Source organism: Perissodus microlepis, chromosome 6 (genome assembly GCF_051167445.1).
Source record: "Perissodus microlepis isolate ML-2025 ecotype Zambia chromosome 6, ASM5116744v1, whole genome shotgun sequence".
NCBI lineage: Eukaryota > Metazoa > Chordata > Actinopteri > Cichliformes > Cichlidae > Perissodus > Perissodus microlepis.
The window spans coordinates 7,943,201-7,958,517 of NC_140466.1; the positions used below are offsets into that span (position 1 = coordinate 7,943,201).

The following is a 15,317-nucleotide window of genomic DNA, read 5'->3' on the forward strand; positions in this document are numbered from 1 at the left end:
GTTTTGTTTTTGACGACATTATCTCTGCATATTGACACCTATTCTTCACACATGAAAAGCTGTTTTCCCCCCTCATCAATCAGGCAGCACTTCACACTGTTGTTGTGGCGTCTCTGTTGAGGGTCTTTTTATCTGTTTAATTATGTAGACGTTTGACCTTTGCTTCACACACACACACACACACACACACACGGTTTCTTTGATTGGTTTCTATTTACTCCAGCTGAGGTATGTCAGCTTTAGGCTGCAGCCAATCACAAGTCACCTTTAGGAGTAAAAAAAAAGCACAACTGAGGGACTTGTTCTTTAGTGTAGTGGGAGGCAGAGAGAGAGAGAGAGAGCGCGAAGAGTCACATGGTAGGTTGTGGTTTTGGTTGTTTCATTTTGCTTCTGCTTTGTTGCTTTTGCAGGTGCTGACTTTCATTTCTGTGGTGTCACATCTTGTGACTGAGCCGAGTTTAAATTTGCCGTTAATTTAAATTCCAATGCTTTGTTTGTCTTTGAAGATGGCAGTCACTATTTTATCCATCTTGATTGCTGCCATCCCCGTGGCCTACTGCTATCCAACTGCCTTCCAAAACCTGGAGGAAAGTCGCAGTGAGTATTACGCCACACTGACTTTCATAAGCTTACTTTCCAATCAGAAGTACTAATATTCTTTTCCTCTTACAGGCAACAGAACCTCCATTAAGTTTCTGGCAGTGGGCGACTGGGGTGGCGTGCCTTATCCCCCCTACATCACTGCTGTGCAGAAGGCCACAGCTCAAGAAATGAGCAAAATAGCAGACCAGATGGGAGCTGATTTTGTTCTTGCTCTGGGCGATAACTTCTACTACAAAGGTGTGAACACTGTGGATTCTCCTCGGTTTAAGGTGAGTAGAATGAATGTGGCGTGAAAAAACAACACTGTATTTTAAAACTGTGTGTTGAAAGCAGTAACTATGTTTTCCTTCTTCTTATCAGGAAACTTTTGAGTCTGTGTACACTGCAAAGTCCCTCCAAGTCCCTTGGTATGTGATCGCTGGCAATCACGACCACGCAGGGAATGTCAAAGCCCAGATCGACTACAGCAGCAGATCTAACAGATGGTAAGGGGCAGAATATAAAGTTCGGACATCTTAAAGTTTTAAGCTTTTAGGAACTACTCAGTTAAATTAAATTTTGATGCCTCTTCATTACCTTTGATAGGAAATTCCCCTCGTACTACTATGAGCTGAACTTCCGCATTCCCAACACGGGGAAGACTCTGACCATCATCATGCTTGACACTGTGATGCTTTGCGGTAACTCTGACGACAATTCGGACAAGAAGCCAAGCGGACCCCTGAATGAATTGGATGCCAATCGCCAGCTGGCTTGGCTGCAGGAGAGACTGGCTCTGTCCAAGGCAGACTTCCTGTTGGTGGCAGGCCACTACCCTGTTTGGTCTGTGTCCGAGCACGGCCCCACAAAGTGTCTGGTGCAAAGCCTCCGTCCACTGCTCATCAAATACAAGGCCACTGCTTACCTCTGCGGCCATGACCACAACCTGCAGGTTGGTTCGGGAAGAGTATGTTTAACATTTGATATAAATCTGCATAGCTACTCTTAGAGCTACAATGGATTTTCCTCTTCTTTCTCCCACAGTACCTCGAAGAGTCTGACATAGGCTATGTGGTGAGCGGTGCTGGAAACTTCCTGGATCCTGACACCCGTCACTGGCACCATGTTCCCAAAGGTTCTCTTAAGTTTTTCACCGGCAAGGCTTCAACACTGGGAGGATTCATCCATGCAGAAGTGACAAAGAACAAGATGACCGTGACTTTCTACCAGGCGAAAGGCACTTCTCTCTATCGCACAGTTCTCTCGCAAAGAGATCTTGAATAGACTGATGAGCAGGAACAGTTATATACGGTGTAATCTGCAGCGAAAGTGTGAAATCAAGTAATGAGTCTTGATCTCTTTTGTTTTAAAAAATCTTTGGCATTAACTTCAAAGCATTTTTAAAACAATCATCTGGTTTTAAATGTGACTTTATGCTACTGTAAAATAAATAGTGCCTTTGTCATCTGTCCTGAACTTTTGGAAATGTGGTTGTGGTGCTTGAATTTCTTACTCTGCAAGTGCATCTGAATTTATGTCTTTCAAAACAAATGAGAAATTAGAGAAAGCATTGAATGATTTGGGGGCTTACACTGATTTCTGAAACCTGTCAAGTCTTATTCAATCCAAAGACTTAGGAAATGTACACGTTTTATTCTTCATAAGAAAGCATTACCAGCTCTGTTATAACTGACTGTTAATATCAATGCATTGGTGAGGTATGCATCAAAAGAAAGGCACTTTTTTTTTTGCAAATAAAAGACATATTGTGATGAATTTAGAGTTGATTTATTCATCTGTTACATGTGTGCCAGAAACAGCACTTCATCACATCAGGAGATTTAATACTGATGAGGCTGGCTATTGCTGAAGGACAGGAGAGGTCAAGACTTTCACAGGGAGAGCTCTTTTGTCTGTGACAGAGAACCACCTGGCCTGCCAGTAGAGGATCAGGCTCGATGACAGCAGATTGGCAGTGACTGTGATCTGGATAAATTCAGCCAGCCAATCACAGTTAACCTGGGAAGGACACAGAGACTGACAACAGGCTGGTTTCGTTGGTCCCTTCGTCTGCTGATATATATTTAAAAAATTCATAAACTAAAATCTGTTTCATATAAAAACAATTATGAGAATCGTTGATTTTTATTCTCCATTGTCAAAATATGTTCACCCATCGCTTTCAGAAACAACAACAGGCAAGAACTATAATTTCTTCTACATGATGTAATGCCACAAACATTTTTACCTTAAGCTTGGCCTTGCCTTAACTACACCGAGGCTATTACAGGGCCGGTGAGTGTTATCCTGATCCAATTGGGATGAGTTAAAGTCCACTAGTGTCATGCATCGTCAGAGCGAGAGCAAGAATCACCAAGTGAGTCAATGCTGGTATGAAGTCAGTTGAGGGTAAGCCATCACCTGAGGATAGAGGACTGCCAAGGATCACTTTACCCTGACTTATTTAAATCCACTGTAGACCAAAAGAAAACCTGACTGAGGTACATGTAAGGTCAGGCACTAAAGATTAGACAGTTTCTAAAGTTCCTGTAAGTGAGTCAGTCTACTGATCTTTCACATCTAGTGGATGCCTGTATGTTCTAGCAGTACATCAGCAGCAGTTAAAATTCAGGTTTTAAGTGGCTATCATACATATTTTCAGAGCTGGCATGAATGGAAAAAAGCACTAAAAAGGCAAAAATTTAGCAGATAAAGTCACAAATATCTTCTTTAGGAGACCAAAATACATCTTAGACTTCTTAAATCTAATTTCAAGAAAACTGTTAAAAGAACATACAGATGAAGCCCTTGATCCGCCCTCTGCTGCTACAAAGTTAGCTCAGTTAGTTAGTTAGGTTTGTTGCCACTGACACCACTGAAATAGAAGAGAGCACAAAATGTGGGATTAATAACAAGAAAAAGAAAAGCATTGATTTGATTTAAAACAAAAGGAAAAAAAGGTTTTAAAAAGGTTTTTTTGAATCTATGTATTTAGTGAAATAAAAAAGTTGTGTCATCAATTAGCTGTTTGAGTTGTCTTGAGAAGCGTTTGTGCACCTGCACATCTGCAATGCTCAGCTCCACATTTGTGCATTTGTTTTCCTTTCAAGCAAAAGCAAACATCAGAGGCAGTGTTTAAAAATGCAGTCATAGAAATTTTAACCCTCTGTGCCTCTGTCACACAAAACCCTTTCAGAGTGCTCAATCCTGGGTCACTTAAATCCGATCATTTCCTCTCCCCATTAATCTCTGGCTCTTTACTTCCTGCTTCTGCTCTTGACCCCTCTCTTCCCCGGAAGCCATTGAAGATCTTCAGTCATTCGTCTCACACAAGATTTGGAAGTTCATACACTGAGAATGGCCCGATGCTGTCCGATTATCTAATTCCACAGCTCAAAAGTAATAAAGGGACACTGTATTAAAGGCTAAGCCGCTCATCTAATCTTCTCTCCGTAACTCCACCCCTCACTGAATGCTGACCTCCGGGTTTCACAGATGGAATGAGCAATGTGAACTCAATGAGCGTTCCCCCTGAAATATATTACTCTGGTCATTTTTCCCCTTTTAAGCTCCAGGCCTGTACCTAAAAAGGAGATTACTCCACCTTTGCTGGCAAACATCGTATTAACATGGTCTGTTTTTATGAGTGAAAGTGCTGACAGCGTGCAAATATGTGTGTGTGTTGTCACAGCCTCCATGTGCTTTTAATCTCCACGGATTTTGCCGGCTAATATGCTGCTTAAAATGGCCCCTGAAATCTGTCATTTGGTGTTGTATAACCATGTTTTTGTAATGCCAACAAGCAAAAAAAAAAAAGCATCCCTTCTACAGATGTTCATTACATATACACATTTTTTTTTTTTAGAATTTAAATAACAATCAATTCTAAATTCTTAGAAATAAAAACTTGTTTTATTTGTTGATGTTGCTTTTCTTAACCTCAATATCAAAGTGGAGATTCTTGTTCTGTTTTTGTATTTTCCATTTTTTGAAGTAACCTTCACATCTTTAGAAAGCGTCACACAGTCACCTTAAAGAGGTCACACTAATCGAATCAACTTCACCCTATTAATTAGCGAGTTCAGCCTATCCTCCTAAGACTCAGAATATATTTAGTATAGGAATAAGTCTGTGTTAGCAAATAGACTAAGCACCAATATTCACCACATGAATTCAGCACAAACACCTTCAAGGTGCACTGCTTTCTTTATTATTTCTCTTTAGGTATTTAAATTTTGTGAATAAACTTTGTGATATTATTAACAGTTGTTAATAAAAGCTTTAATACGTGATATTAACTGAAGTTTGAACCTTTGCCTTTGTTCACAATTATAAATGTGGTTAAATGATCAAAATTAAGTTCTTTATATCTTAGCTACAGACTTTAGTGACAGTTTAGGATGACATGACAACTGGCAGGAGAAAAAGGTATAATCATGACGCTAACTTGGCACAAATCCACAACAAGTGAAGGCTGCTAAACAAAGTATCACAGGCTCTGCGTGAGCTCAGGACTGCAGGAAATGTGCAGTAGTCTGTTCCCGTCTTGGTCGAATACACATCAACTGCTCCAAGAGAAGGAAATCCATGCATGCAAACTGGCCTTGTGAGTCATACAACCTGTGTATTTCCAGACAGCTAGGGTGACTCTAGGGCAGGTTTGGAAAGGTGTTTCAGACATGACAAAAAGGAGCTAAAGAAGCTCAGCAGAAGAAGGTTGAGATCCTGTCTCAGATCCTTTGTGTTTTTCAGGCATCACTCTCCTTTGGGATTGGTCGACTGTGAGAAGGGCTGCCCAGACTGATGGAGCCTGGGAAAAAGGACGGTATGTAGTGGGAGACAGTCATCAAAGGGCTGGGCAGCGGGCTCTCATGCTCGGGCGTCATAGGGATGATGATGTCGTCTTGGTCCCACACGTGGAAGGCATTTGGGTGGGAGTGAGTGAGGGCAGGTGGCATGTGGTGAGGGCTAACTCCCTCCACCTCTCCATCTTTCGTTAGCTCCTCTTCAATTGGTCCCAGCAAACAGTCTGTAGATGGATAAAAAAGCAGGGATAAGATCAAAATTATTGACCTTTACTGTCCTATAATTTACTTCTGAAACACCCAAAATTCAGTCTGCACAGCAGTAAAAGGCAAAACGAGTAACCTCGGGTTCTTTAAGAAATAAACTAATAAATAAAACGGCGAACTAGTAAAGAGCATGTTCATGGTTGCATTGCACATAGACAATGATGTCAGAAAACCTCAGCTGCAACTCCACTAAACCTGAAACTTTGGTAATGACCATAATCATAATGTTTCTGTTCTAGTGATAGTAGTGTGCAGTCTCTTCACTTGTGTTTAGCAGTCCTTTAAAAATAGCGGGTGTGTTTTAAAAATCTCCAAGGTGAAAGGATTTAAGGTTGTTTTTGGACTATTAATACAAACTACTCCAACTACTACATCACATTAGCAAACACCACAGCACCTCACTTTATTCCAATTTAAAAAATAAAATAAGGTCTTGTGTATAAAAAATTTCAGATCATTGGAGTGAGCAGCTACCTCTGATAGAATAGATTACCTGTTATATCCAGCATGAGGTCTTTGATGAGATGACCCACAATAGCGTAAGCTACAGCAACCACGACCAGGGCGGCCATCAGAAGGTAGAGGACAGATTTGGGCAGCTGGATGAGATCTCTGGGAGGAGGCTTGTACTCCTTATAGAGAGGCTCCTCATTGTAAACCAAATACTGAAATGATGGCAATCCTTCTTCTGTGTAGTTAAAACTGTCCATATTCCCAGATTAGCAGCCTCCACTTCCAGCACAGAGAAGCAGTTATTCCATTGCATGTATAATTTACCTTCTTGCTGAGACGTCACTCCCAACAGTTTACAGGAAAAGTGTCAAAATCTACATCTGTTATCATTTCAAATCCAGTCAAGGAGTAAATTTACCCACCTGCCAAGACCATGTGTTTGCTGCTTGCAGATTTAACACATGTGGATCCCTCCAGCTCAAGCTCATATTTCTACCCAGCTTATTCTTTAATTTGCATTATGATGCATGTTGTTATCATCAGTTCATCCTCCAGTAAAGCAAAAAATCAGGATATCAGCCTCTGTGCTGCCTCCTGCGTGCTGCAATCTCTGTTCTGAAATAATCCAGACTATGACCAGCAGCAGAGCAAGAGAGAGAGACAGAGAGAGATGAAGGGAGGGATTAAGCTCCAAATCACAGCAGCGATCAAGCAACTCCTCATCCCATCCCAATCCCAGCCCACAGAATGACGGAGCACCTAATCCACAACTATCTTGTAAGTGCTTACTCAGCTATAATACTCACTTACTATTAAACCCATTCCCACAAATCCACACATATGAAGAGCATCCCAGTGAAAAGCTCAGACAAACCAGCTTGCATCCTTTCTTCTGAACAAAAAAAAGATACAACATATAAAAAATGAACCTATGTCTTGTGAAAAAGTACATAAAAAGAGTTTTCTTTCTACAGCCTTTTAACAGGAAGTTGTCTGCATGATAGCTTCAGACACTATTGGCAATATCTAAACCAGCTTAATGGGGGTCATCACCTTTAAAGGTCTAAATTTAAAAAGCTGGGTCTTCTTAAACATTACCTAATGTTTGCCTTCTTTTGAGCTCATGAGCTGCGTTGCTCGTCTTGGTCATGTTGGTGCCATATTATTGGAACATCAACCAGTCAATCTAATGTAATATGCAAAGAACTGTTGTTTTCAAGAGAGAAATATATATATGAGAAATATATATAATATCAGTTCAGACTATTGAATTCTCAGTGCACTTAGGTATGTGGACATGATCAAGGTGACCTGCTGAAGTTCAGTGGGATGGCTGTACCTCAGGAGGTGGAGCAGGTCATCTGCCCGTCCGAAGTTGGGTGCTCTGATTTTCTTAAGATGATGCAAAAAGGATCTAACATAACCATACTTGATGATACACGCTCATTTACATGATACATGTAAATGAGCTGTTTGCCTCTGTCCTAACTCATCACACCTGAGCAGCATTGAACCTGGATTAAATGGGAGTGGAGACAGTGGCAAGTAGCGTTACTACTCCCTCTTGTGGTGACAAGTTGCAATAACACCAAAAACATCAAACTGCTCTAACACCAGGCAGAAGTTTGAAAATGTCAGAAACTGCTGATCTATTTGAATTTCCTCACATTTCCCCATCTACAGAGTTTAAAAAAGGGAGTATCCAGTGAGTGGCAGTTCTCTGGCTCTCTTCTTCTCTACCATGTTGATATCAGAAGAAAAGTGAAAACACATAATCTCTGAATGCACATAAACATAAAACCTTGAAATCTGGGCAACAGAAGACTAGAAAAATATTGCCTGACCTGATGAATCGCGTTTTCTGCTTAGACATTTACTGGTATTTACTTTACAACGTTGGTCCCCTTGAAACACCGCAGTCTGTCTGTCTAATATTGTTGCCAATGTGTCCATTCTTTATCCATTTTCTAATGGCTGCTTCCACTAGTAAAATGAGCCATGTCACAAACCTCAGATCGTTTCAAACCGGTTTCTTAAACGTGACAATGAGCTTACTGTTCTCAAATGGCCTTCACAGTCAGCGGATCTCAATCTAATAGACCACCTTTGGGTTGAGGTGGGATGGGAGATTCACGTCATGTATGTACAGCTGAGCAACTGTATGATGTCATCATGTCAGTATGCGGAATGTTTCCAGTACCTTGTTATCAATTCATTTTATTCCTAGTTAGTTTTCAGGGTGTTTTCTTTACTTAATTTAAGTTCGTTTTTTTTACTGTGTGAAAATATTTAAACTATATTTTTATTTTCTGACTGTTTTGTTAATCATTTTTATATGGTTAAGCGTTTGTAAGAAATATGACAAATACGTCAATTTTTAAAGTCGTTTAACTCTCAGTTATCCAGACGTCTCAGTTTCAATAAATATGTGTATCTAAGCTGCCTTTTCTTGTATTAGGATATTCTAAAAATAAAGTATATACATAAATTAAGCCACTTGGACTATTTTTTGTTTTTAGGATCATTCAGATGGTTGTTGTTTTATTAATTTATTACAGTTAACTAAAACGTAACCAGTAGTTTCATTTAGTTTAACTATAATAACCTTGCTTTTATATCTACAAAATTATGATCATACGTCGGTGGGTTTGGAGTCGAGTGTGGTTTACTGTTGCTTTACTATTCCCAACTTTTCGAGGTATCTGGGAACATCTTCCCGTTTAACCATTAATTGCAGACACACATGATATATACATTCTGTGGTTTTTGTCACAATAATGTTCAAGTAAGTATGGCTGAATAGGTTTTAGTAGAAAAACCGCCGGATTATGACTCTAGCTTTAATCCTAAGTAGGTAGCAGTTAGCCGTTAGCTAGTGTAAAGCATTATTTGTGTAGCAGTTTTGGGCCAAAGGGATGCTGGTTAACCTATTCTGATAGCTAGGTTATAGCCCTTGTTTATTACTGTATATGACCAACTGAATAATGTAATATGTATGTTATATAGAGGGGTTCTTTTTGTACGCAAATATGCCTGTAACTAAGCTAGCTTTACAGACTAGCCTAACTAGCTATATACTTTTGCTAATGACTGTATTTTAAACTTTTTTGTAATGGTGTGATTGTTCCCCCCACCCCGTTCAGCTCAGATTTAGCTTTGCAGAGTCAAAAGACCCAAATGGATTTTGGCTTTGACGACCTACCATCAAATTTTCAGTACACTCCCAAGAAAGGGTGTGAAGTCTCACGGATGGTAATGTGTATTCTCTTAATACAAGAATAAAAACGATACTGGCATATTTAGATAAGGTGACAAAGATTATGTGCAGTTATGATTAAAAACACTATATGAAAATAAATAATGGTCCACAGGTGTGTCATATCAAGCACCTAGCTGTTAAATCTTTATTCATTTGTGAAAGGATGGGTCTTTGCTACTGTTGCAACAAGTCAGTTTGTAAAATTTCCTCCCTACTAGACATTCAGTGATCAGCTGTTAAGTGTTATTATTGCAAAGTGGTTGCATCTAGGATCAGCCATTTACAAGGTAAAGTTGCAGAATAGGGTATAGGGCATAATTTGTAAAGGTTTTGACTCAGTAAGAGGTTCAAACCTCCTCTGGTTTTAATATCAGCACAAAAACTGTTCACTGGGAGCTTCTTGTGTGGGTTTCCATGGATGAGCAGCTCCTGCAGGTGTAATGTGTAGGTGCCCCAGAGTTTCTGTGGATACAGTGTATTCCAGGAGGGGCCAGTATCACCACACCACTGCTTAAACACCTAAGACTAACACTTTACAGGCGCCTCTTTCCTTTAACAGTGGGATATCTTTTGAACGGTAGTGGTCCATCCCTCAAATTGAGCTCTAAGGAGGAAGGTACTGTAGCCTAGTGCCTTAATTAATCCGAGATTTTACTTTGGGTGATTGATGATTATACAGGTTAAACTATACTTTCAGTTCTTCCTGAAATTCAGAGCATCTGCAGCATTAGATCTCCATGATTAATGTTTCTTATACAGCTGATTAAAGTAGAATAATTTCTTTGTTTCATTATGTTTGATGAGGCAGACAGAAGACACAGACTGTGATTCATCAAGGGGGGAATCTTCAAGTGTGAGCGTGACTGAGATTCAAGAGCACCATAGCAGGTAGATCAGTCACCTTTACTCACACAGCTGTGTAATGTTGGGAACGTTACTTTAAGATCACTTGTATTTTTCCTCAAATAATAAGTGCTTCTGTACTTAAAGGTTTAAGTTACTGTATATTTAATCCAATTGTGAATTAAATGGGTGGAAGAACCATGGACTGCTATGTCTGGCAAATAAACAAAGTTTCCAATTTACACTAGTTATGAATTTATTGGTTACATTAAGTTACTAAACTAAAATAATTCCTGCCCAATGTGATGAAAAAGAGTGAGTGAAAGAGAGTGCAGCCCTTAAATTATCAGGAAGACAGGATTTCACTTATGTGCTAAAAGAACCAATCTGTGATGGGGGGTAGAGGACAGATCGTTAGGTAAAGTAAGTGGGGAAAATGTTAATTAAATAGGAATCTTAACTTCAATAAGGAATTGGATTCTAATCTAATCTACATTTGTTGTAGCTCAAGGACAGATGATATCAGCAGAAAGGCGCAGGAATTGGTGGAAAAGATTAACCAAAGCCGCATCAGTAACCAGAAAATGATAGACAGCTTTCAGGAGACGTTGGTAGAAAAGGTACAAAATTAATTTTATGCATCTAGCTGGAGTTAGCAGCAGATGCTTGGCTTTCATGTCTACAAAGCTTCTGACCATCTCTGATCTGTTCTGATCCTTTCCATCTATCAGGTGACAGATTTGTGCATGCAGATGAAGGAGCACATGTACAGGGTCTTTGAAGAGAACAGTGACAAGATGCAGGTGAATCTGCAGGAGCTGCAGGAGGTGCTGGACAGCTGCACAAAGTTCAGTCATGAGCTGCTGGAAGCCAACAGAGCCCTGGCATGTCTCCGTGAAGGAGACATGCCATGAGATTATAATTTCTATCTGAAGTTAATCGTATTGTGAACTCATTAAGTTATTCAGTATTAGTAAATATATTCAGTGTAATGTTCAGTGTTTTGCTTCCTCTTTCTTTTGGTTGCTTATAGGACAATAGTTCTACTTAACATTGATGGCTTCAGTCCAAGAATAGAAAAGTTGAATACTGTTTTCTCTCTCTCTTTTGTTTTAACATCAGTTGATTTAGTAAATAAAATGACAACAAACAAGCAAAATATTCTAAATTACTTGTGATTTACCATTTATGTATTGTTATAAACTGTTGTCTTTACAGTGATCCCAGTGTGGGATTCTTTAGAGTGAAATCAACCAATGTGACATGAAAACATTTGAGAATTCAAGACACGCTATTTAGGGTCTTCAATCAAAACATCTTCCTGTTTATTTCAAGCCATTTATTTACATGCATTGTCATCATAAATATCATATCTCAGTTGGACCGTAAGCTATGTTAGGTTGACCTTTAATATTCACTTAAACAAGGCAGTAATATATTGCTTCCCCCAGTATGCTATAACTGTGAATATGATGAGGTGTTTGTGATGTATCCCACCATGAATTGCTCTTAATATGAGGTAAATTAGTTTCAAATTTCATCACTTCAAGTCAGTTTGAAGAAGATAGTGGACATCATTTAGTTTTCCACAGTGAAAGACTGAAGTCCAGTAATCGCTTTGCCCAGGATCAAGGCATGAATATCATGGGTTCCTATAAAGAAAGTAGCGAAAAGGAAAAAAGGTCATAAGTTGTTTTCAAATACAAAAAATATCTCAAAAACAGTAAAATGCAGTTTAACAAGTAAACCAAAAACATTCAGTCACTAATCTGTACATTGCTGACATCTAGTGGTGGACATATGTAACTGCTGCTGAGTTTAAAAGCCTTTTCATTACTTTAATTTTCCCTACCCTCATATGTATTGACAGCCTCCAAGTTCATGACATGACGGATGATGTGGTACTCATCCGAGATGCCGTTTCCTCCCAGCATGTCTCTGGCCTGTCTGGCAATATCTAGTGCCTTGCCACAGCTATTTCTCTTCAGCATGGAGATCATCTCCGGTGCCGCCCTATTAAGATGAGGAAGAAAAAACAAAAGAAACCCTTCTTTAGTTGTTTTTTTGGGTTTTTTTTGCGGGGGAGGGGCAGTAGAACAGCAAACAATAAAGCAGGCAGTGACACGTGAAAGACAGCCCTCACTTCTTCTCATCAACAAGCCTTCCCAGGTACAGGCATGACTGCAGCCCAATGGTGATCTCTGTTAGCATGTCAGCCATTTTCTTCTGCATCAGCTGGTTTCTGGCCAGTGGCACACCAAATTGGATTCTGTTTGGAGGATACAAAGGTGTGAGCCATGTGCGGGGAAAATGGTAACATGGATCTCTTTTCTCTGGATTTTTATGTTTTGCCACGTTTTTGGGCAATGTCTGCGAACACAGTCGTGTACCTGTCCAGAGTGTACTGTCGAGCAGCGTGAAAGCAGAATTCAGCTGCTCCCAGAGCTCCCCAGGCAATACCATACCGGGCATTGTTCAGACAACCAAAAGGACCCTGTATACAAAGACAAACAACAAAAAATTTAAGCTACTAATATTCATACAAGCTGTAAAAATTAAGGTAAAACATTAACTTACACCGAGGCCAGAGACATTGGGCAGCAGGTTCTCCTCAGGAACTTCTACTTCATCCATCACGATCATGCCAGTGGCAGACGCCCTAAGAGAAAATTTGCCCTCAATCTTGGGGGTAGAAAAGCCCTTCATGCCACGCTCCAAGATGAAACCCCGCACTCTCCCATCTTCACACTTCGCCCAGACTACTGCAATGTCTGCCACAGGAGAGTTTGTGATCCTAGGAAAAGATGTGGGAAAATCTGTGTATTTGATTATTTAGATATTTAAGTAATTTAGTTTAACAGAGAGCAGCAGGCTTTGTCAGCATGTTTAAATTATTACACATGTTTACTTCTATATGATTAGTCATCAAATGGCAGACCTATTGTGTCCTCAGTATGGGGATCCACACAGTTCCAAGTTATATAAACTTATACAGGTCTCTGCTCCATTGTCTTATTTTTTACTCCATGCAAGTTTCAAACCAATGCTTCTTGTTCTATATGTGCCTATCTACCAGGTCTTAGCTCCGCTGATGGTGAAGGTACCACTCGATGGGTTGTACTTGGCCTTAGTCTCCATACTGCTGGGATCACTGCCATGATTTGGTTCTGTCAAACCAAAGCAACCTACGATTTCCCCCCGAGCTGCAGAACAAATGAACACACACCAGAAATAAGATGGATTTTAGCCCTTTGCAAATTTTAAATGTCAAGTACAAGAGGAGAGAATGTCGCACTTACCAAGCCGGGGCAGGTACTTCTCCTTCTGGGCTGCTGTGCCGTACGCATTAATCGGGTGCATGACCAGTGAAGACTGAACGCTCATTACAGACCGATATCCACTGTCCACCCTCTCAACCTCTCTGGCAATCAAACCATATGCCACATAACTCGTACCTGCACAACCGTACCCTGCAGTGTAAAGGGAAAAAAAACTACTTAAAAAAACTACTAAGTGTAATCAGTGAAATATAACAAAAAGCAGGAAAAAAGGAGGGAGGGGGGAGCATTAGTTTTTTTGTTTTACCTTTAATAGTCGGGCCTAGGACTCCCAACTCTCCCATCTCTGAGACAATCTCACGGTGAAAATCTGTAGCATGGCGCATGTTAGAAAATCAGAAAATGACAAATATTTAGATGAGATTAATTTTACACACCTTAATGTAAAGGCGGATTAAAGACAGAAACAGATTTTTTCTGAATTATTCACAGTGTGCACAGTCTGAACCACACATATTAATCCTGCTTAACTCACGTTCATGTCTGTTGGCCATAAGGATGCGCGGCATGAGTTTTTCCTGGCAGTAGTCCCGAAACGAGTCCCGGATCATGATCTCTTCCTCCGTCAGCTGACCCTCCAGGTCGAGAGCATCCCGCCAGTTGAATGCCACCTTGGCTGAGCACCAGAACATTAACACACACACATTCACTATGATCACATCACTATAATAGAACATATGAAGAACTCTGAGCAGATTGGATTCAGCTCATTAAGATTCACTTCAAACCTTTACCTGGCTTTGCCGGCTTTTTGGCTTCTTCAGCACCTAAAGGATGTAAATTTAAAGTGTTGTTGATCATCTGAGACAAATATAGAAAACATATTCATGTTTTTCCAGCTCTTATGTGTGCTTTCTTTTTTATCACAACTAAAAATTGCATTTCCTACCTCAAGACACCCTATAGACTGTGATTCCAAACTTTACACTACCTTCCTGTGTATCTAAAATATCAGTCGTACCTTTTTGTGCTGCAACCACTGTGCCCTGAGCTCTGGATGCAGTGACAGCCACGGACATACGGCTGTTGGAGAGCAGATGTGTGAAGGCACTTCTGAGAGCCATTTTACTAAAGGGCACAAAATAAAAGTAAATGCATATTAGAGTGTACACCTCACAGTGTTTGAGACGTTATTACGCAATAATACCTGAGTGCAAGTTGTAGCAAAGTTACTTTTGTGTTTGGGTATTGTTATATCATCTTATTATATAAGGAGCAAACTTTGGTGTGTAGTTTTTATTTGGGTTAAACAAATATGTTAAAAAAAATGTTTAATCAGAAAAGTCCTTATAACCTGTGTAAAATGCTTCACACATTTCTCCTTAAAGCATGCCACATACATCAAGATCAACTTATCCAAACAAAATACTTTTCAGTAGCCTACCTTTTTCCCCTCTCAGGTGGGTAATCAGATTATAAGATGACTTTTCGATGGCGATATGAGCTGTGAAAAGTTGCTTAAGTAATAGAAACGTCACAGGTTTATGTAAAGTGTAAGACGGGAAGACTTTTCCGCCATGATAGATGAGGCAAAACACTGAGCCAGCGCATGACAGTAAAAGTAGTGCAACTCGTGAACGTCACGCAACGGACTTTGAAGAGCCTTTTGCGCTTGCAACAGATTTTTATAAGATAAGTGCGGGAAGTTTGAATATTGGAGGTGTTCGAGGCTGCTCCTACGCTATTTTTACACAAGTGTGCGAAGTTTCAGCAGGTCTGCGGACTGAATTTGGCACATATTTACGCACTCAAAATGGCGTGTGTGGATGG

The 15,317-nt window shown here is 40.0% G+C and overlaps 4 protein-coding genes across 4 annotated transcripts; 2 read left to right on the forward strand and 2 right to left on the reverse strand.

Annotated features, from left to right (window-relative positions):
- Positions 1-63: 63 nt before the first annotated feature.
- acp5a (acid phosphatase 5a, tartrate resistant) lies at positions 64-2,373 on the forward strand. The gene is made up of 5 exons (XM_084930463.1): positions 64-597; positions 673-872; positions 964-1,088; positions 1,189-1,534; positions 1,627-2,373. Exons 1-5 carry the CDS (start codon positions 486-488, stop codon positions 1,864-1,866), a joined length of 1,023 nt encoding a protein of 340 aa, XP_084786589.1. The 5' UTR covers positions 64-485; the 3' UTR covers positions 1,867-2,373.
- LOC146384968 (uncharacterized) lies at positions 2,325-6,730 on the reverse strand. The gene is made up of 2 exons (XM_084930464.1): positions 6,148-6,730; positions 2,325-5,611 (listed from the first exon to the last, which is right to left on the reverse strand). The coding sequence occupies exons 1-2, from the start codon at positions 6,362-6,364 to the stop codon at positions 5,331-5,333; spliced, it is 498 nt and encodes a 165-aa protein (XP_084786590.1). The 5' UTR covers positions 6,365-6,730; the 3' UTR covers positions 2,325-5,330.
- A 2,052-nt stretch (positions 6,731-8,782) lies between these two features.
- On the forward strand, positions 8,783-11,515 carry syce2 (synaptonemal complex central element protein 2). The gene is made up of 5 exons (XM_084930467.1): positions 8,783-8,892; positions 9,251-9,359; positions 10,175-10,254; positions 10,715-10,829; positions 10,941-11,515. Exons 1-5 carry the CDS (start codon positions 8,885-8,887, stop codon positions 11,121-11,123), a joined length of 495 nt encoding a protein of 164 aa, XP_084786593.1. The 5' UTR covers positions 8,783-8,884; the 3' UTR covers positions 11,124-11,515.
- On the reverse strand, positions 11,513-15,068 carry LOC146384970 (glutaryl-CoA dehydrogenase, mitochondrial-like). The gene is made up of 12 exons (XM_084930466.1): positions 14,932-15,068; positions 14,509-14,615; positions 14,282-14,314; positions 14,023-14,163; positions 13,795-13,857; positions 13,509-13,679; positions 13,283-13,412; positions 12,787-13,003; positions 12,600-12,703; positions 12,353-12,478; positions 12,062-12,222; positions 11,513-11,861 (listed from the first exon to the last, which is right to left on the reverse strand). Exons 2-12 carry the CDS (start codon positions 14,609-14,611, stop codon positions 11,788-11,790), a joined length of 1,323 nt encoding a protein of 440 aa, XP_084786592.1. The 5' UTR covers positions 14,612-14,615; positions 14,932-15,068; the 3' UTR covers positions 11,513-11,787.
- Between the last annotated feature and the right edge of the window lie 249 nt (positions 15,069-15,317).